The 21,673-nt window shown below is 38.7% G+C and overlaps 1 protein-coding gene across 3 annotated transcripts in view; it reads right to left on the bottom strand.

Moving 5' to 3' along the window:
* CYP39A1 (cytochrome P450 family 39 subfamily A member 1) overlaps nt 1–21,558 on the bottom strand; it is a 67,026-nt gene extending 45,468 nt beyond the window's left edge. The window contains exons 1-7 of one of the 3 annotated variants that reach the window (XM_067752767.1): nt 21,452–21,552; nt 21,076–21,186; nt 15,901–16,036; nt 12,722–12,896; nt 11,059–11,208; nt 9,732–9,825; nt 83–190 (exon numbers count right to left, since the gene is read on the bottom strand). In XM_067752767.1, coding sequence (XP_067608868.1) covers nt 83–190; nt 9,732–9,825; nt 11,059–11,208; nt 12,722–12,896; nt 15,901–15,997 — 624 coding nt within the window. In that variant the 5' untranslated portion in view covers nt 15,998–16,036; nt 21,076–21,186; nt 21,452–21,552. Of the gene's footprint in view, nt 1–82; nt 191–9,731; nt 9,826–11,058; nt 11,209–12,721; nt 12,897–15,900; nt 16,037–21,075 lie in introns of all 3 variants that reach the window. The other 2 variants (XM_067752768.1, XM_067752766.1) reach the window with 2 other exon arrangements.
* Between the last annotated feature and the right edge of the window lie 115 nt (nt 21,559–21,673).

The following is a 21,673-nucleotide window of genomic DNA, read 5'->3' as shown; positions in this document are numbered from 1 at the left end:
AAAAAAACGGAAAGAAAAATGAAGGGAAAAACTGAAAGTACAGTAGACAGAAATGCAATCCTTCCTTTACTAATATACTTACAGGGACAGCATTGGACAGAGAAGCCCAAAGTAGTAAGAGCCCATAATTGGGACTCTTCTGTTCATGTGTTTCCATCTCTAGGAGATCCAGCAGAGCCTGCATTACTGTCTGTTTAAAAGAAATAAATATTGTCAAACCAGAGCTATGTGACAAAGATTGATGTTAATAAACAAAGATCATGCATTTTTCTTTAATCTGAAGCTACTATTTTTGCCATTCTTAGGTTTGTGATCTCAGGCATGCTAAGGGGTTTACATACTTACTGGTAGTATAGTAATTGGGAGTAGGGACTCTGGGGTTCAATGCTCTTACTGCATTGGTTCAAATCCTGGCTTAATTTTTTAAGACTTATTTTTTAGAGCTGTTTTAGGTTTACAAGAAAATTGAGAGGAAAGTACAGAGATTGCCCATACAAACCTTACCCCCACCCAAGCATAGCCTTCCTCATTATCAACATCACTCACCAGAACGGGACATTTTTGACCAAGGAAGAAACGATTTTGATACATCATAGTCATCTAAAGTGCACAGTTTACCTTAGGAGTCACTCTTGGTGTTATAAACTCTATGGGTTTGGACAAATGCATAATGATATCTATTATCATTATAATGTCATACAGAGTATTTTCATAGCCCTAAAAAATCCTCTATGCTCTGCCTATTCATCTCTCCCCACCCCCTAACAACCACTGATCTTTTTACTTTCTTCATAGTTTTGCCTTTTCCAAAATTTCACATAGTTGGAATCATACAGTATGCAGCCTTCTCATATTGGCTTCTTTCACTTAGTAATAGGCATTTATGGTTCCTCCATGTCTTCTCATGGCTTGATAGCTCATTTCTTTTTAGCGCTAATACTCTATTCTTTGGATGTACCATAGCTTATTCACCCATTTACCTACTGAAGGGCATCTTGGTTGCATCCAAGTTTTGGCAATTATGAATAAAGCTGTTATAAACATCCATATGTAGGTTTTCGTGTGGGTGTAAGTTTTCAAACCATTTGGGCAAATACAAGGAGCACAATTGCTGGACTGTATGGTAAGAGTATGTTTCATTTTGTAAGAAACCTCCAAAAAGTCTATACCATTTTGCATTCCCACCAGCAATGAATGAGAGTTCCTGTTGTTCTACAACCTTGTCAGCATTTGGTATTGTCTGTGTTCCAGATTCTGGCCATTCTAATAGGTGAGTAGTGGTATCTCATTGTTTTAATTTGCATTTCTCTGATGACATGTGATGTGGAGCATCTTCTCATATGCTTATTTGCCATCTATATATCTTCTTGGGTGAGGTGTCTCTCAAGGTCTATTTTTGGTCTGTTTTTCCATTGGGTTGTTTGTTTTCCTATTGTTGAATTTTAAGTGTTCTTTGTATATTTTGGATAATAGTCCTTTATTTTGCCAATACTCTCTCTCAGTTTGTGACTTGTCTTCTAATTCTCCTGATATTGTCTTTTCACAGAGCAGCTTAATTTTAATGAAATCCAGCTTAATAGTTTCTTTTATGAATTGTGTCTTCAGTGTTATATCTAAGTAGGCATCGCCACACCCAAGATCAACTAAGTTTTTTGCATGTGAATGTCCAGTTGTTTCTGCACTATTTGTTGAAAAGTCTACCTTTGTTTCATTATATTGCCTTTGCTCCTTTGTCAAAGATCAGTTGACTATATTTAATGGGGTCTCTTTCTGGGCTCTCTATTCTGTTCCATTAATTTATTTGTCTATTCTTTTCCAGTACCACATTATCTTGATTACTGAAGCTTTACAGTAAATCTTGAAGTTGGATAGCATCACTTCTTTGAAGAACTTTGCTCTTTTCCTTCAACATTGTGTTGGTGATTCTGGGTCTTCTGCCTCTCCATACAAATTTTAGAATCCATAAAATTTTATAACTTGCTGGGGTTTTTTTATTGGGGATTGCATTGAATCTATACATCAGGTTGGGAAGAACTGACATCTTGACAATATTGTCTTCCTATCCATGAACATGGAATATATCCCCATATATTTAGTTCTTTGACTTTGTTCCTCAGAGTTTTGTAGTTGTGCAGTTTTCCTCATATAGATCTTGTTTTGTTTTATATATATGTAAGTATTTCATTTTTGGGAATGCTAATGTAAAGGGTATTGTGTTTTTAATTTCACATTCCACTTATTCATTGTTGGCATGTAGGAAAGCAATTAACTTTTGTGTATTAACTTGGTATCCTACGACCTTGCTAAAATCACTCACTAGTTCCAGTAGTTTTTTGGTTGATTCTTTTGGATTTTCTCTACATATGTTCACATCATCTGCAAGCAAAGACGGTTTTATGTCTTCCCTTTCAATCTGTATAATTTTTATTTCCTTTTCTTGCCTTATTGCATTAGCAAGGACTTCCAGTACTATGTTGAAAAAGAGTGGTGGGAGGGGACATCCTTGCTAAAGGGGTTCTGGTACCAATTTCCAATGTGTGTGAGGGGGGTTCTACACACCACAAACAATGCTTGGTTCATCATCTGGGTGTCTTATAATTCAGCTCAATTATAACACTATTTACCCAAAGATAGCATCATGTTCCACAGGCTAAGGGTATAGTCCCACAAGACTCTGCCCTGCTCTTCAGATGTCAGCTGCAAGCCCGGGTTATTGCCTGTGCTTCTGACTAACTGGCTAAGGCTTGGAAGTTACACAGACCCCCTCCTTGGATTTCAGATGCCAGTTGCAAGTCCAAGTTGTTACCTGTACTTCTAACTGACTGGCTATATAAATCAGAGGTTCCCATGAACCCCCTCCTCAGATTTGATTAATTTGCTAGAGCTGCTCACCGAACTGAAACATTTTACTTATTAGATTACTGGTTTATTATAAAAGGATGCGATAAAGCCTACAGATGAACATGCAGCTGGAAGAGATGTATAGGGCAAGGTAGGGGTAAAGGCCAAGGAACTTCTTTTCTTTTTTTTCTTTTTTCTTTTTTTTTTGCGGTACACAGGCCTCTCACCATTGTGGCCTCTCCCACCGTGGAGCACAGGCTCCGGACGCGCAGGCCCAGCGGCCATGGCCCACGGGCCCAGCCACTCCACAGCATGTGCAATCGTCCCAGACCGGGCACGAACCCGTGTCCCCTGCATCAGCAGGTGGACTCTCAACCACTGCGCCACCAGGGAAGCCCCCAAGGAACTTTTGTGCTTGCTTGAAGCATGCCACTTTCCCCAAATCTCCAAGTGTTCATCAACATAGAAGCTCTCTGAACCCCATCCTTTTGGGTTTTTATGAAAGCTTCATACATAGGCACGATTGATTAAATCATTGGCCACTGGTGATTGCTTCAACCTCCAGGTATAAATTTCCTTCTAAGCATTGTTTTCACTACCTCCCACAATTTTGATAGGTTGGTTTTTCATTTTAGTTTGTTTCAAAATATTTTAATTTCTTATGAGAATTCTTCTTTGATCCACGTGTTATTTAGAAATGTGTTGTTTAATCTCCACGTATTTTGGGATTTTCCAGTTATCTTTCTGTTATTGATTTCTAGTTTAATTCCACTGTGGGCTGAGAAGAGACATTATATGATTTCTATTCTAATAAATTTGTTAAGGTGTGTTTAATGGCCCAGAATGTGGTTTATTTTGGTGAATATTCCATATAAGCTTGAGAAAAAAATATGTATTCTGCCATTGTTGGATTAAGTAGTCTTAATTAATTATATCCAGTTGATTGATGGTGGTGTTGAGTTCAATTATATCCTTGTTGATGTCTGTCTGTTGGATGTGTCCATTTCTGAGAGAGGGGTGTTGAAGTCTCCAACTGTGACAGTAGATTCATCTATTTCTGTTTGAAGTTCCATCAGTTTTTCTCTCATGTAGTTTGACACTCTGTTGCTAGGTACATACACATTAAGAATTGTTATGTCTTCTTGGAGGACTGACCTCATTGTCATTATGTAATGTCCTTCATTATGCCTGATAAGTTTCCTTCCTTTGAAGTCTGCTCTGTCTGAAAGTAATACAGCTCCTCCTGCTTTCTTTTGATTGGTGTTAGCACGGTATGTTTTTCTACATCTGTTTACTTTTAATCTATATTAAATATAAAGTATCCTTATATTTAAAGTGGGTTTCTTGTAGACAACATATAGTTGGGTTATGTTTTTAGATCCACTGTGACAATCTCTGTCTTTTAATTTAGGCCACTGACATTCAAAGTGATTACTGATATAGCTGGATTAGTATCTACCATATTTGTTACTGTATTCTATTTGCTGCCCTTATTCTTTGTTCTTATTTTTGTATTCCACCATTTTCCTGCCTTTTGTGATTTTAATTGAGCATTTTATATGATTCCATTTTCTCTCCTTTCTTAGCATATCAAGTTATACTTCAATTTTTATTTTTATTAGAGTCTGTAGAGTCTGTAATATACATTTACAACTAATCCAAGTCCATTTTAAAATAATACTGTACCACTTCACAGGTAGTGTAAGTACCTTCTAGTAACAAAATAATCCTAATTCCTCCCTCCTGTCCCTGTATCATTTCCATCATTCATTTCACTTATACATAAGCACACATAAGTACACATACACACATGTATATACATATAATATACATATAAGCATATATAATTGAATATATTGTTGCTATTTTATTATCTGAACAAACTGTTATCAAGTTGATATCAATCTGAACTGTTAGATCAATTAAGAATAGAAAAAATAAGTTTCTTTTTCACCTTTACTTATTCCTTCTTTCATGCTCGCTCTTTCTTTATGGAGGTCTGAGTTTCTGACCTGTATCATTTTCCTTCTCTCTGAAGAACTTCTTTTAGCATTTCTTAAAAGGCAGGTCTACTGGCAACAAAATTCCCGCAATTTTTGTTTGTCTGAAGAAGACTCTATTTCTCCTTCACTTCTGAAGGATAATTTCACAGAGTACAGTGTCCTAGGTTGATGTTTTTTCCTCTCTCAACACTAAATATTTCACTCCACTCTCTTCTTGCTTGCATGTTTTCTGAGGACAAGTCAGATGTAATTCATATCTTTGTTCTTCTATAGGTATAGTGGGTTTTTTCTTTGTTTTTTTGTTTGTTTTTCTCCCTCTGGCTTCTTTCAGGATTTTTTAAATCTTTGATTTTCTGTAATTTAAAAATGATATGCTGACGTGTAGTTTTTTTGGTGTTTACTTGATTGGTGTTCTCTGAGCTTCCAAGATCTGTGGTTTGGTGTCTGACATTAATTTGGGAGAAATTCTGAGTCATTATTGTGTCAAGTATTTCTCCTGTTCCCATCTCTTTCTTCTTTTTCTGGTATACCCATTCCATGAATGTTACATCTTCGGTAGTTTTCCCACAGTCCTTGAATATTCTGTTCTATTTTTGTTTTTTATGTCTTCGTTCTCTTTGCTTTTTGGTTTTCAAGGACTGAATCTCCTCTAGCTCAGAGATTCTTTCTTCAGTTGTGTCCAGGCTACTAATAAGTCCATGAAAAGCATTCTTCATTTCTGTCACTTGGTTTTTTTTTAATCTCTGTCTAGCATTTCATTTTGGTTCTTTCCTAGGATTTCCATCTCTCTGCTTACATTGTCCATCTGTTCTTGCATACTGCCTACTTTATCATTTAGTCATTAGCATATTAATCATATATTTTTTTAAAGTCCCAATCTGTTAATTCTAATATCCCGGCCATGAATGGTTCTGATGCTTGCTTTGTCTCTTCAAATTGTGGAGGTTTCTTTTTGCCTTGTAATTTTTCTTGATGGCTAGACATGTTGTGCTGGATAAAAGGAATGGCTATAAATAGGTCTTTAGTAATGTGGTGGTTAGGTGTGAGGGGAGGGGAAGCATTCAAGTCTTATGATTAGATCTCTGTCTTTTCATGAGCCTGTGCCTCTGGACTGTGAACTTCACAAGTGTTTCTCAGTCTTATTCTCCCTCCTTAGGTGGGACAGGATGGCTAGAGGTGGCTGCAACTGGACACTCCTCTTCCCCAGGTCAGTTAGGCTCTGATAATCCTCCAGCAGGTTAAGTTCTGTTTAACTATTTTCCCCTGAGGGCAGGCCTGGTTAAGAACAGAGCACTGTGGCATATTTCAAACTTGTTCTTTTCCCCCTTCCCCTGTCAGAAGCCCTAGGGGATTTTTCACTGGTCCACCTCCTGGAGGTAAGTTTCACAGTATTGTGGAGGTCCTTCTATGACCGGGTCCCAGGTCCCGTGGAGTTTTGAACTCTGAGAATTGTCTGCACTGAACCTCTAGCAATTCATTAATTACAGCTCGGGTTTTCCTACCCTGGCGCAGGTTCCCACGGCAGTCTCCACTCTCAGGTCTGTGCTCTGGGAAATGTCAACTCCCTGTATTTGCCTGTTGGTCTCTAGTCTTGGGGGCAGCAGGTTGCTCTGTGTCCTCTCTTTCAAGAATTGTTGATTTTTCAGTCTGTTAAGTTTTTACTCAGTGTGAGGATGAAGTGGCAACTTCCAAGATCCTTACATGTGGAATGGGAACCTGGTTTCAATAGCTGGGTAACCTTGGGCAAGTACTTTAAGCTCTCTGTGTCTCAATTTCCTCATCTGTAAAATGGTCATAATATGGACCCTACCTCACAGGATTGTTGTGAGAATTAAATGAGTTACTTCCTATAAAGTACTTAAAACAAAACATAGTACACATTACCATTTTGACGAATGTTATCTTTAAATACTTTTTTCTTTTTTTAATTAACATCTGCTCTTAGGAAAATGCAAACAACACAGATCTCTGGAGCATTCAGGAGAAAACCCTACCCCCATGTGCCATGCAAATTCTCAGCCTACATATCATGGGTAAGGGAATTGCCAAACCAGTATATGATAAATATTGCAATACTCTAAAACCATGCAGAGAACTGACGTTTGACATGGACGGTGCCAGGTCAGATCAGGGCCTCTCCAAGGTCACCTAGTATGGCTGCTCTCAAGTCATCACACAAATTCCATGAAAGCATTTCCTTCCTTGGAAGGCTTCCCAGATTTGCCTTTGCCAACGGTCATCCCCATCACGAGGAACAAATTCAGACATTATAACATTTTCATTAAGTTACTTGTGCACTTCGAATCTTAACTAATTCAAGTTAGGTAACAGAAATAATGGTAGCTAAAGTCTAGTCACTGCTCTGGAAGGCAAGTACTGTTTAAGGGCTTCACAAGTATTTAAGCATTCGTTCCTCACCCCAGCTCCAAGGAGTAGATCTGTTATTGTCACCATTTTACATTTGAGGAAATGGAAGCACGATTAGGTTAGGGAACTTTGCTAGTGACATACAGCTTGTCAATGGTTGAGCTGGGATTCGAATCCTGCGAGGCTGGCCCTGGCTCCAGTGCCCACAATCTTAGCTACTAGGCTATGCTGCCCCTTAGAGACACAGTCCTTAACTCTCATGGGTTAGGGACTCAGAGAACTGCACTGCACCAGAACGCAGTGGTTTTTCTTCAGATCCTACAACACAGAAAATACCTATTACATCACTCTCAAAGAAAATACATGACGAGAGGCTGTTGCTGTTACTTACAGAGGCATGTAGTGTTTCAAAAGTGATTAACCACTCTGATCCCTGGCTTTCTGGTTTTAATAATCCCCAGTTTCCCAGGTACTAAAGTTGTTGCGAAAAAGAAATGAGCAGTGAATTTGTGAAATGTGTTAACACTACGCCTGGCACAGGGTAAGTACCCCATAAGTGTTAGTGATGTCTTATTGTTACTGTTTCTGTAATAATGGATTACCAGATTTGAAAATAATTTAAGTATAATTTTCATTTACTCCTGGTTTCTATCAGACTTACAATGCAAGTTGTTATGGTACAAAGTTTATATTTCATGAAAGATCCTATAGATGCATTTCATTCTTTTGATATGCTATTCTGTGGTGCAGTCTTAATTGTAAATGAAAATACTAGTTTAATTTATATCTAGAATAACATGGGAGAAATCACTCATGTTGAAACGTGATAAAGTTATGATATGAGAAAACGTGTGTATAATATTTAAAAAACAAAAAAACAAAAAACTTCTTCCAGTCCTTTGCTTAACTAGGACATTGAAATCGACTCATGCAGTAAAAGACAACAGAATCTTTTATTTTCTTCTTAGCCTGCATTTTTTAAAAAATTGTGGGCATAAAAACGTAAACTCTGTGTGAACACTGCTGCAGGAAAACAGAAACAAAACAGTTTTTAAAAAATGAAGTTACGCAGCTCATGAGTGTTCAAACTGAATTCTATCCCGGTCATAAACATTGAATTAGCGTCAGCAGAGGTCAAAATTTGTCTTTATTCAAAGCGGGAGTTCGAGTACCTATGATTAAAGTGCCTCATTTCTTCAGAGTAAGAAAAATAAATGCTATTCTAGAAGTATTGTCAGTGGGGAGTTTTAACTGGGGCATTAAAACCCCTGTTTTCTAGGCTCATAGATTACAGATCTATTTGGGTACAGCTTTTATACACACATGGCTTTACCTCTAAATCCTGGAAAATAATGCAAACAAAAATGTGTTTGTCTGGATCCATTTATAAAATAGATTCTTTAGCTGAAACATAGTTTGTCAGTGAAGGGCATTCCAGTCTAGCTTTCTATTCCCTTTATTCCAGAGGGAGATCCCCAAACATTTGCACATTCCTTTTTTTCTAAGGTGATCTTCCTCTCCAGTGTTAAGCAGAGTTGTTTGTGATAACACTTGCTATCATAACTAAACGCAAACAAACAAAAATGTCTGATATCATCTTTCAATGCTAAACGATATGAAATGATTTCTTCCATGATAACGATGATAAACTCTCACACGGTCTTTACTATGTTTCAAGTGCTTTACAAATATTAACTATTTGTTAACAAAACTGAGGCCAGGAGGTTAGGTACCATGCCCAAGGTCACAAAACTGAGGCCAAGAGGTTAGGTACCATGCCCAAGGTCACACAGTGGTGACTGGATTTGAGCCCAGGCAGTCCAGGCCAAAAGGAATCTCCAGACGGTGAGTCTGGAGAATCAGGTAGTTTTCAAAAGCTTTCAGAGATTCTAATGAGCGGCCACGGCTGAGAACCATTCATTAGCAAGAATCAGAACCATCTGGAAGGTGTATAAAACCCCAGATGGCTGGGCTCCTAGCGTTTTGCCCTGAGTGGTTTCCCAGGCGACGTTGGTACCATTGGTCTAAGGACCACGTGTAGAGAACCACAGATCTAGGACACTTAGGACAGTGACTCCCAGTGCGTTGCTTTTTAAATTATACCACACTACCTGGTTGCATTTGAAGAAAGAAACAATTAGCCGTGGTGGCCTCAAGAAAAAAGTCAACTTTGTCGAGCTTTCTTATCTTTGCCTAATTTGCCATAACTCTCACCTGTGACTGTTGACACAACCAACTGTATAATCGATAAATATTAAAAAAACCCTCAGGCTGTTGTGTTATTTTGTTGTCTGTAGCCTCAGTTTTTTTCTTATGTAACATAGGGTTAATATCTCCCTCACTGCTGTGAGGATGCAATAATAAAATAACGTATGTAAACATCCAACACAGTGGTTGGCACAAAAATGGTATCTATGTAACACATCTCATGATTTTTAGCAAAAATATTTTTTTAACAATCGTAGTTTATGACTGTTTTCGTCTCAGGTATTTTAGCAAAAAAAGCTAAGGAATACTTACCGGGGAATTATCTTTTGCAGATTTGCATGTTTTTATATCTGGAATGTTTTTCTCAAAAAGTGCTAGAAGCCACTTTTTGGATTTTGACCAGTTTCTAGGTGAGAAAAAATATGTGGATAAATTAATTTGAAAGCACTCTAGGAATAACAAGTCACAGCAGAAAAGGGACTATGTCTATGGAATTTTAATTATTTCTCCAAATGTCTTCTTCATTTTCAGCTGGAACTTCATGAGAAATCTACCTTCAGACTTATTAGTCCACAAGGAAAATTGAGGGGGCAAGGCAGCCACATTTTAGTATCTTTTGCAAATAAACATTTGCATTCCTAAAGGGCCGGCATTAAATAAGAAAACATGGCTTGGGGACTTCCCTGGTGGCGCAGCGGTTAAGGATCCACCTGTCAATGCAGGGGACATGGGTTCGAGCTCTGGTCCGGGAAGATCCCACATGCCTCGGAGCAACTAAGCCCGTGTGCCACAACTACTGAGCCCACGTGCCACAACTACTGAAGCCCACGTGCCTACAGCCCATGCTCCGCAACAAGAGAATCCACTGCAATAAGCCCACACACCCCAACAAAGAGTAGCCCCTGCTCACTGCAACTAGAGAAAGCCCGTGCACAGCAACGACGACCCAACACAGCCAAAGATAAATAAATAAATGTATTAAAAACAAAAAAAGAGAGAAAACAGGCTCATGATTTGTTTGGTCTAAGTTTGCTCTGGCTGTTGTCAGTCACAGCAGGATCAAAATCTTGCCCAGGGACCCGTTGCTGGGTTAAGTGAGGCAAAGCAAACTGACTAAAAGCTTTTTAATCTTTTCCGACCAGTCATCATTTCAGACCAACTGCCAAGAAACTAAAATATCATGTGTTACTTTGCAATCAAACCGTTTTATAAACTTTTATCTGAGCCAACTGTGAGAAATACATTTGACCACACCTACTTCTGCCTCAGGGAGAATAAGGACTTCGGATTCTGACACGGGTCACACTTGATGATGTAGCAATGACTGTGTTAATAATAAGTTGTAAATGGCATAAAAGGCCTCAAAATAGATTCTTCATTTCATTCTCATATTCTCCCCTCTCCTTCTTGTTTTTGTTCCTCAAAATGAGAATAAGAGGAAATCATCCATCTCTCTTCAGTTCCTCCCTCAATTCACACACACACACACACACACACACACAAACTGGTCATAAGAAATAGCTTCTGTCTCTTCCACTTAAACTGCTGTTATAGCTACTTAGAACAAAGAAAGGAGAGAAATGTATGAATAGCTGAGAAGAGCTTGATCAGGGAATTAACATAGGAAACAACTCTCTACCTGAGGAGACATTCTGGCAACTGGGACCCATATTCGAAACCTTCATCATAAGCTTGAAAGTGCTGATGGAACTCCCTGATTTTCCTCTCATTTGTGGGAAACAGACCTTTTTTAAAGAGCACGTTCACTGTGACCGGGTAAAGGAAATGCCTACAAAGATAGAAACACATAAAACGTCAGAACCAATGACCACAGAAGAAAAGCATAGGTTACAAAAGAAGGCATTATTGAATAGCTATATATTAAGGGTAGACAATCATATGTGATATATTTTTTTGGGGGGGAAAGTCATTCTTAAGAGGTTTTAATATTTGCTTTCTGTGCTCAAGATAACTTAGGGGTAACTGAAATTGTGGTCTTATTTATCTGAAGATTTTCAAATGCTTTCTAAGCAAGTATTGTTAGATCCTGACAAATGTGAGATGACACACAGAAAGAGCTCGATTCAATATGATTTCAACAAGCATTTATTTAGCAAATAATAACGATAACTGAGATACAGTTCGTACCTTTAGACAGCAGCCAAAAATAACCAAACGAAGAATCAAGGGCAATATTAGTCACCAAATTCTTAGTATCTCCCAGGATCCTATAACTTTGAACTATATCGAAAGACTGAAATATAGTATCTATCATCAGCAAGTTTTCCCTCAGGTGAATAAAATTATTTCTGCGGGGTCCTTAAATAAGGGAATATCAGAGATTGTTACTATGCCCCAGGTTAGTAACACTAAGTACTGTTTATTCCATTTTTATTCACCATCATTTCCTCACAGAAATTTCTCAGGATCTCCTTTCCCTCCAAGTTTCAAAGTCATTCAAGAATTTGCTTTGTTTTGTTGTAGATATTGGGCGTGTTAAAAGTTTGGTTGATTGGTTGCTTGTTTTTGTTTTTACTTTTCCTCTCTCTCTTTCTGGAACCCTAACAAACTATTCGATGTTGCTGTATTTCTGAGTCTGGATGGCTGGTCATGCCTCCAGCATCCCACTGAGATGGAAAAGTGCCTCATGGGTAACTTCGGTTTACCAAATCGCCCTGCGCGTGCGGGGAATTCTTCTCACAGCTCCCTGCTAAGCCCTTACGTTTGCCAGAAAGCTCCAGAACATGGCTGGGTGCTACGTGGTTCCCCTCACTGTCCTCTCCTGTCTCGCTTGCCTCTCAGTACCTCCCCTCTCAGAGGACCTGGGCTCAGTACCGAGGCTCATGGTGGCTTTCCCTCAGCCACCTTGTCACGTCTCACAGACATCTCCTGGACCCTTGTCATCTACTTTCTGATTCTATCCTCTTCCCTCTCCTCTCAATGTCCTCTTCTTCTAATGATCACAAATTGCACTGAATGTTTTATCAAAATTGGATGCATGACAATTATATGAGGAAAATCCATGTAGCGTGTACAAAATTATAAGGAATGACTAGGGAGAAATTATTATTAAAACGTGTTAAAATGATTCTATTGGCCTATTTGCTTACCTTCAAATTGAAATGCTAACTGAAAACTGCCCATTAATCAGAATTTAAAAGATTAATAGCATCTTTTAATTGCCTAGCTAGATAGACATCATTAATCCACCAGAAAATTTGTGAAGTCCAATGTATAGGCTTCAAATTTTTTTTATTCCAAAAAAATAAAAAACAAAATGAAATAATAAGGCATCTATTTACCTCACTAAGTTGTTCAGGTCCATGGTCCCATGAGGGCCTAAATTCTCCAGCTGTTCGTGTAATTCTTCAGTCAGTTGTCCAGTGAATCGATATAGGTTGAAAGTTCCCATTTTCCCTTTCACCATGATATAAAGTTTCTCATGCAGTTTTAAAAAGATACTCTTTGGGATTGATGCTATAAACAGAGAAAACACTTTTCAAAAGAAGCAACCACTTTTTTTTTTTAACATCTTTATTGGAGTATAATTGCTTTACAATGGTGTGTTAGTTTCTGCTGTATAATAAATTGAATCAGCTATACGTATACATATATCTCCATACCCCATCCCTCTTGCGTCTCCCTCCCACCCTCCCTATCTCACCCCTCTAGGTGGTCACAAAGCACGGAGCTGATCTCCCTGTGTTATGCAGCTGCTTCCCACTAGCTATCTATTTTACATTTGGTAGTGTATATATGTCCATGCCACTCTCTCACTTCAGCCCAGCTTACCCTTCCCTCTCCCCGCATCCTCAAGTCCATTCTCTACATCTGCGACTTTATTCCTATCCTGCCCCTAGGTTCTTCAGAACCATTTTTTTTAAATAGATTCCATATATATGTGTTAGCATATGGTATTTGTTTTTCTCTTTCTGACTTACTTCACTCTGTATGACAGACTCTAGGTCCATCCACCTCACTACAAATAACTCAATTTCGTTTCTTTTTATGCCTGAGTAATATTCCATTGTATATATGTGCCACATCTTCTTTATCCATTCATCTGTCGATGGGCACTTAGGTGGCTTCCATGTCCTGGCTCTTGTAAACAGAGCTGCAGTGAACATTGTGGTACATGACTCTTTGAATTAGGCAACCACTTCTTGAAGCAAACAGTCAATAGACCTCCCTCTCTATTCCTTGATCAGCAGAGACTAGAGCCAAAATTCACCTAGTACATAGAACCACCTCCTGCATATAAAAGTAAGTGAAGATCCAACATAGACTGTGAGATAGTGAAAGTCCGTAGGGTAATTCACCTTAAGGGATGATTTGTATGGGGCTGATTAAGGAAGCCTCTGGGAAACACACATCTAGTGATTTTATTTCCATGTTTAAAACTTTTCATTGGCTTCCTATCCTTAACAAAGTTTACAAGGCGTTCTACCCTCTTTCCAGCTCTACAATCACATTGCTAGCCCTTTCTCCCTCCAAACATATATCCCAGGTATACTGAAAACACACACTCTTTTATACATCTCAGCATTTTCATGAGCTCTTCTATCTGCTCAGAATGTTCTCTACTTGACTGATCTCACCCTCCCACCCCTATCATCCCCCCCCCCCACCTACAAGCCATACATTTATTCTGCTAACTTCTTCTCTCCTTCAAGTGTCTTCTTGAATATCACCTCCACCAGCAGGGCTTTCCTAAACTAACCCCAATAGCTTTAGCCCCACTGTTGCCTTTATCTTAGTGTTCACACTCCTTTCCTGATACTCACACCTGGTCTGGTTGGGTGCTAAGAGTATGAATTTTTAAACTCATTACACTATTCCTTTATATTTTTCTTTAATCCTCTTTTATTGTCTTCAAAGTAAGTTTTCCAAAAAATAATTTTTAATTTTATATTTCATCATCCTATTACATGTAGGATACATTTTGTATAAGTTAATGAAAAATAATTTGTGGACTTCCTGAGCATGCATTGTCTCCGTGGTAGGGGAATAATTGAAAGGAATGGGAAGCTGGCTCAAGAGTAAATATTAAGATATTTCATCTGTTAAACAGAAATATTTAAGCATGCAAGTCCCCAGGGGAGGCAGAGGTGAAAAAACGTGATCACTTCAATACACCTATGATAGGTAAGTTGGTATATTTTTCTCAAGGAATATGTGAATTTACAGATCAAGAGTCTTCAAAATATTTGTATTTCTTTGATCTGGAATTCCATAGTCTAAATACCAAGAAGCATTAAAGGGTCAAAAAACTGGAACCAGCATGTTGTGATTTTTCATGCAAGCAACAAGAAACAATCATCATGCTACTGATCAACTGACAGCCTTGAAAACAAACTTTTTTGTCTTAATGGCAAGAAACGCATAAGAAGAAGCTATATGAAAATGAACCTAAGAAAGATGCAAAAAGGGAAGCAAGGAGAAAAAAGATGGTAGAAGCAAGCACAGACATTGTGAAAGCAGAGAAAAGAACCAGGCACAAAATGAACCAGCTCTGCATTCTTGGGAGGACAAATGGCCTCAGCATGTATGTCTGCAGCCTGGGAAGAAATAAAGGCAGACACGGGCTTCCCTGGTGGCGCAGTGGTTGAGTTTGCTTGCCAATGCAGAGGACACGGGTTCGAGCCCTGGTCCAGGAAGATCCCACAGAGCAGCTAAGCCCATGCGCCACAACTACTGGGCCTGCACTCTAGAGCCCGTGAGCCACAACTACTGAGCCTGTGTGCCTAGAGCCCGTGCTCTGCAACAAGAGAAGCCACCACAATGAGAAGCCCGCGCACCGCAACGAAGAGTGGCCCCCACTCGCCGCAGCTAGAGAAAACCCCACACACAGCAACGAAGACCCAACGCAGCCAAAAATAAAACAAATAAAATAAATAAATTTATTTTAAAAAAAAGAAAAGAAAGAAAGAAAGGCAGACAGTCACACTGGAAGCGTGCTGACAAATTCAGTCCAGCAGTCTCTGAGGATGGGGAAAGAAAGGGCACCAATTATATGAAGCTGAGCCCTACTTACCTCAATAACCCTGTGGACTATGACAGGAAATGCCATAGTAAAGGGCTTACTAAGCAGTGCAGTTCTACTTTCAAGGAGCAGAGTAGCAACATGAGATAAAGCCAAGAGCTATAGCCTGTATAACATTGTATACACAGCGGCAGAGCAGAGTTAGTGACAGTTTGGGAGCTGCAACAGGCTGCAGATGCCAATATTTTCCCAAGTAAACATCAGTGAGGTGACCTCACCTCTTACACATAGCTAATGGATATCCAAATGTTTTAGGTTGCCAATAATTTGTTCTACATGGGCTAAATTCACCACATACTCTTTTCTATCCCTACTGTAAAGAACAGAATAATGGGCCTGCCTCATTCTTGATAGAGGAGTGAAGATGTGATTGTTGCCTAAAGCTGCTCTTGGATTCCATGTTGTATTTCAAATGAACTATCTGAAAATACCGTTTACCTGTACGATAGACGGAATTTTGCACTGCTAGTTCAAAATTTACTTCTTTGGATTTTAGAAACACATTAATTCCCTCTTCTTCAGTAACAAAGGTCATTCGGGTGCCCAGAGCAACGATTGTAAATATCGGTCCATACTGAAAGAAAACTCATAAATACAGACCATATTAGTAAGCATTTCTAATAAATAAGTTACTGGACCATGGTTATGCTTCAGACAGTGTTCCTCAAGAGCCCCAGTGCTGAATTCACGGTCAAGATGAAAACTATTATGATTATACATAATAATATACATAATTATTATACATAATAATTATAAATTTTGACTGAGCAAAATCTAAATTATAAAAATCCTAATTTATTCTGTTGTAATATTTAACCTTCCTTTTGATAGTGTTATTATTTTCTTGTACCTTCCTTTCTGGTAGTAGAAATAATAATTAGAAATAATGATTGGAAATTATATCAAACACTGTGATATTTGAGCCCTGTTTTCAAGATTATCAGGAGGGTTAGAAACAACCTATGGTTGAACTTTGTTCAAGAAAAAGATAAACTGCTGACTGATTTCACCTTCAGTCTGTAGTCACTCAACAATGTCCCGCAATCCCCAAATTTCTGTAATGTGCTCACTTTCTCACTTTCCAAAATGACTCACCTGTTCGCCTAGCCCAACCCTCTCCACTCTGAGAGGGTGTTCCTGCTTTGTAACTCACTGGGAAAATGAGCACTGTCAGCTTCTCACCACCAGAGCCTGCAGACAATTGTACCCATTTGTACCCATTCTCTACGCCTCACCTTGAGTTAACACAGGTGGAGGGTCCTGCCCCTGGGAAATGCCCACCCTCCTTCACTTGTGTTATGGGTTCCACACTCTGTCTTTGTTCTATGTGTACGCCTTCTCTCTCGTACACCATCAGTTTTGCCTTTTCTATCAGATAGCTCCTAGGAACCTACAGTCATCCTCCAGTGCAGAGTTTGGTTTGGTTTAAGGGAGTCCATGACTTTATTTGGAGAAAAATATATCATTATTTTCACTGGCCTCTGATTATAATATAACATTTTCTTTAATTATGAATGGAGGCAATACACCACAATCTTCCCCACGACTCTATCCTCAAAAGAACCTCCTGTTCCAATTGCACTTCCTTAGATTTGGTGTCTTTTGGCATCCATCTGTCACAGGGCCGATTATATTAGCTATCTTTTCTTCTTCTTGACGCTCAGCTTTGGTGGCCTCACTACTGGGTAGAGACAGCCCTCCCAGGGCTAGTCAGTTTTTAGAGACAGCAAAGGACTCAGCCATCCAGGAGCATGCCACTCATAGGGAAACCAACCCATCTTGAGTCTGTGTCCCCGACCACCTCCTGATCTAACTCTCACACGCCAAGCCAATATTATCCTCGCCCTAAATCATCCCAGGGCGAGGCACTAGGCACCCGCAGACCAACCTTATAGCCCAAAGCCCTCAGAAATGATTCAAACTAGTCAATCCTAAATTGTTTACCCTGCCTCGCCTTGCCTTTCCTGAGCAAACCCCAATAAAGGCTCTGGCCAGGGCTTTCTCTTGCTCCCATCTTCTGCCTCCCGACAGGGTGCTCTCCCCTGTGGCCCTGCATGGCGTGCAGTGACCCCCGCCTTGGACCTGTGAGTATAACAACCTTCCTCCTTCCAAGTCTCATTCTCATTTCCTCCTATGGCTGTACTGACTTTCTCAGACCACATCCAACATGTACATTTTTGGAAAAACCACCCATACTTTTATATCCCATTACAGTTATTATAAATCTCTCGAAATATCATTTAGGCTCATCAGTACTTCAATATTACAGTCATTTCCAGATCTGCATGAAATGGCACGTGATAGCTCCTGTGACACAGTATTGGATGCCATCAGGCAACTGTGGGCCCAATAATCATTGATCCCCCAAATAGTGAAGTCTCATTTTCTTCCATTAGTGATCCAGACATCTACATTGCTTCCCAATATTCCCTACCTAGTATTGTTTATTAATCAATACTTAGAAGAAGATGAGTCGTGTTCATCGTTGAAGGTTTGTTCAAATGAGAATTCTTAACTTTCCATTAGGAAAGTGGCTTTTGGTAATACATATAGGCACTCGGGCCACATTGTAGGCAATCTTGATCATCTCACTTGATAGTGAGTCCATGTTCTAGTTTCTCAAGTCTAACTTCTGGGAGCCACCTCTGCTCCTTTTCATTCTTTCACACACCACATTCCATCCACCAGTAAATCCTACTGCTTCCATCTTCAAAACAGATCCAGCCACTTCTCAAACTTCCACTGCTATCACCATGGTACAATCCACCAAGATCTCAAGCTTGAATTCTTGCCAAAACCTTCGAATTATCTTCTTTCTTTTAGTTTTATGTTCCTGTTTTTAACAGAGTGCCCAAAATGACCCTTTAAAATTTAAATCACATCACATCACTCCTCTGCTCAAAACACTCACAAAGTTTCCCATTTCCCTCTAAGTTACAAATGTATTCTCAATAATCTGTAATAACCTACATGGGAAAAGAATCTGAAAAAGAATGGATATATGCATATGTATAACTGAATCACTTTGCTGTACACCTGAAACCAACACAACATTGTAAATTAACTATACTCTAATATAAAATAAAAATTAAATTAAAAAATACATTTACACTTTGAATCTGATAATTTACTCCACAGATATACTTGCACACATAGAAATGACATTTGTTGCTACATTATTTACAATAGTAAAATATGGAAAACAAACCATATCAATCATTAGGTGACTGTTTAAGTGAAATGATTCAGGGAATATTTTGCAGCTTTTAAAACATGCAGATGCTTCTGTTTCTGTGTAGGATGAGAGAAAAGAGGGATAGATAACAAAGATCATATTTTTAAAGGCATCAGAGAGTTGGGGAAACAATAAGAACTAAATGGACTAAAACTCCACAGAGAAGTGTGTAGAAGTGAACAGACAATAGGTCATCATTTATTTCCCTGGTGGCATCTGTGAATTCTGAGTATCGATCAAGGTCAGGACTGAAATAGGCACCTGTGAAAAAATCTACAGATAATAAGAAATTTAATGGTGAAACATTGAACACTTTTCCCCGAATATTAGGAAGAAGACAAGCTTGTCTATGCACACCACTTTATTCAACAATATATTAGAAGTCCCTCTTTATTTATGCAAGAAAAAAGAAATAAAAGGCATAAAGATCAGAAAACAGGAAATAAATTTATCTGTTTGTAGGACATATTGTGTATGTATAAAAATCCTAAGAAATCTACAAAGTAACTATTGGAACTAATAAGTGAATTTGGCAAGATGACAGGATACAAAGTTAATATACAAAAACAATTGTGTCTTTTATGTGCCAGAGGGATACCACTGGAAAACAAAAGTGAAAACAATTGTATCTACAATAGCCTCAAGAATATAAAATATTTCAGAAAATAATTAACAATCACAGGCAAGACCCCATCACTGAAAACTACAGAATATTTCTAAAAGAAATTATATAGCTAAATAAACGGGAGAGGTAGTTCATAGAGGAAGTTCGTAGATTAGAAGGCAAAATATCATTAAAAAGTCAATTCTCCCTCAATTTTTCCACAGACTTAACAAACTTCCAAACATTCTTCCAACAGACTTTATTATAGATATTGGCAAGCCAACTCTAAAATTTATATTAAAATGCAAATAATCTTGAATGCCACATCAATGACAAAAAACCATGAACTTTCACTACCTGATTTAAAGATTTACTATAAAGCTGTAGTATTTAAGATAGTGCAGTGTTAACAAAGGAGTGGACATACAAATCAATGGAATAGGATAGAAAGGCTAGACATAGATCTACACATATACGGTCAGTTAATCTTTGAAAAGCTGCAAAGGCAACTCAATGAGGAAAGGAAAGTCCTTCAAGAAATTATACTAGAACAATTGGACATCCAGAGGTCCAACTGAAACTCAACCCTTACGTAGACCTTACAAGAAAACTAACTCTAAGTGGATCATAGACCTAAATGTTAAATGCAAAACTATAAACCTTTTAGAAGAAAACAGAATAATCTTTGTGACCTTGCTTGACCTTCTGAGACAACCTTTTAGAAACATTCCTTAAGACTTATCAAAATCATATACCTAAGGAAGGCTATGGGAGACAAAGAAGTATTTCTTTAAAAGATAGTATTTTTCCCTAAGATTTTCGAAAATACAATCTTGAGTATAAATTGTGTGAGTATTGAAAAATAAAGAATGGTTAGAGACTTCTAAAAAAAAAGATATTATTTTTCATCTATTAGACTAACAAGAATTATGGTACTTAGTGTGGTCCAGGATATGAAGAGCGAGGCAAATCCCCTACACTCAAAGGAAAAGAAAAAGGAAAAGAAAAGGAAAAAGGATTTGTACATCCTTTTGCAAGAGTAACACAATAATATAAACAATTTAATGTCCTTTGGGCAATTTCACTTTTAGGAAGTCATTGTGATGAAACAATCAGGTAAGTGCAAAGTACAAACACACACAGGAGCATACACACAAGAATGTCCATTGAAATAAAGAAAAAAAAAGCAGTAACCTATGTACTATTTTTGAAAGATATATTTGAAAGCTATTTTAAAGACAAAAATATGTACTGCAACAACAATTACTAATATCCTTAGTGGACAGTGAAAATGTTATCACCAAATAACACCAGCTGAAAATATAGTGCCCACTATGTTTGTAAAGACCGAATTTGCAAGCAGTTTTTACAATAGCCTGGTGTTAACTCTTGATTTGGATATGAATTTATTAAGCAAATTGAAATTACTTGTATTACGCTTCTGTCTTCCCAATTATTGCAAGCATTTAGTTAATATGTATACACTTAGGATTTTTTAGCTACGATGAAGTAACTAGCACTTTTAATCTCTACTTCCAAAAAGGCAGTTACAAGCTGCCTTGTACTTTATAACTGACGAAAATCTGTTTCTTTCGAAAAACCTTGCATAAGACACAGTTGTTGATTGTTGAGGAATTCATAAGTGGCTAGATCGTTTAATTGTGGTCAGCAGGTAGGTTCCCCATGTTCTAACATTGCACTTGAGATACAATGAAAGAAAATAAAAAAGAAAACATTACCTCTTCCAGAAACCCCACCTGCTAAGGTCACATACCTTGATTCTTGCTTTCTCTATAAATTCTAGAGGGGTTTTTCCAAACTCAAATCCAGCTCCAATCCAAGGAATCCAGCCCCCTATGCACGGGGGTCCACGCAAGTTCTTCCACTGAAGAAATAATAAAAGAGCAACACAACCTAAGATTATAACCACTGTTGGGGAAATGAATTCCATGTTTTTGTCTAGCACCTTCCTGAATCAGAGAAGGGAAAAGTCTCGCTGCTGTGGTACTTGCTCCTTCCCCCGGAACAGGGCACCCTCTCGACCTCCCAACTTTCCGCTGTTCCTTTTGCAGCTTGTTCGCCTTCCTAACTGTAGCCTCCTTTCCCCGCCCCAATTTTTGGGTAACTTTTGCATCATCACTCCCTCCTACGTCCACTTTTCTTTCAAGTTCTGGCCACGCGGGACGGAAGGAAGGGCCTGGATCCTGCTGGTGTGGGTGCAGGGGGTGGAGGAAGAGAAGTGGCGCTGTTGCCATGGAGACCGGGGCTGGTGGCGCGGCGGGCGGCTCGTCCGCGACCAATCAGAGAACTCGGTCCAGGAGGGGCGGAGCCATGCGGACTACATTTCCCAGAAGCCTCGCGGGCTTCGCGTT

This window comes from Pseudorca crassidens, chromosome 10 (genome assembly GCF_039906515.1).
Source record: "Pseudorca crassidens isolate mPseCra1 chromosome 10, mPseCra1.hap1, whole genome shotgun sequence".
NCBI lineage: Eukaryota > Metazoa > Chordata > Mammalia > Artiodactyla > Delphinidae > Pseudorca > Pseudorca crassidens.
Note: the sequence above shows the minus strand (reverse complement) of the source record. Positions and strands in the feature narration are given on the sequence as shown.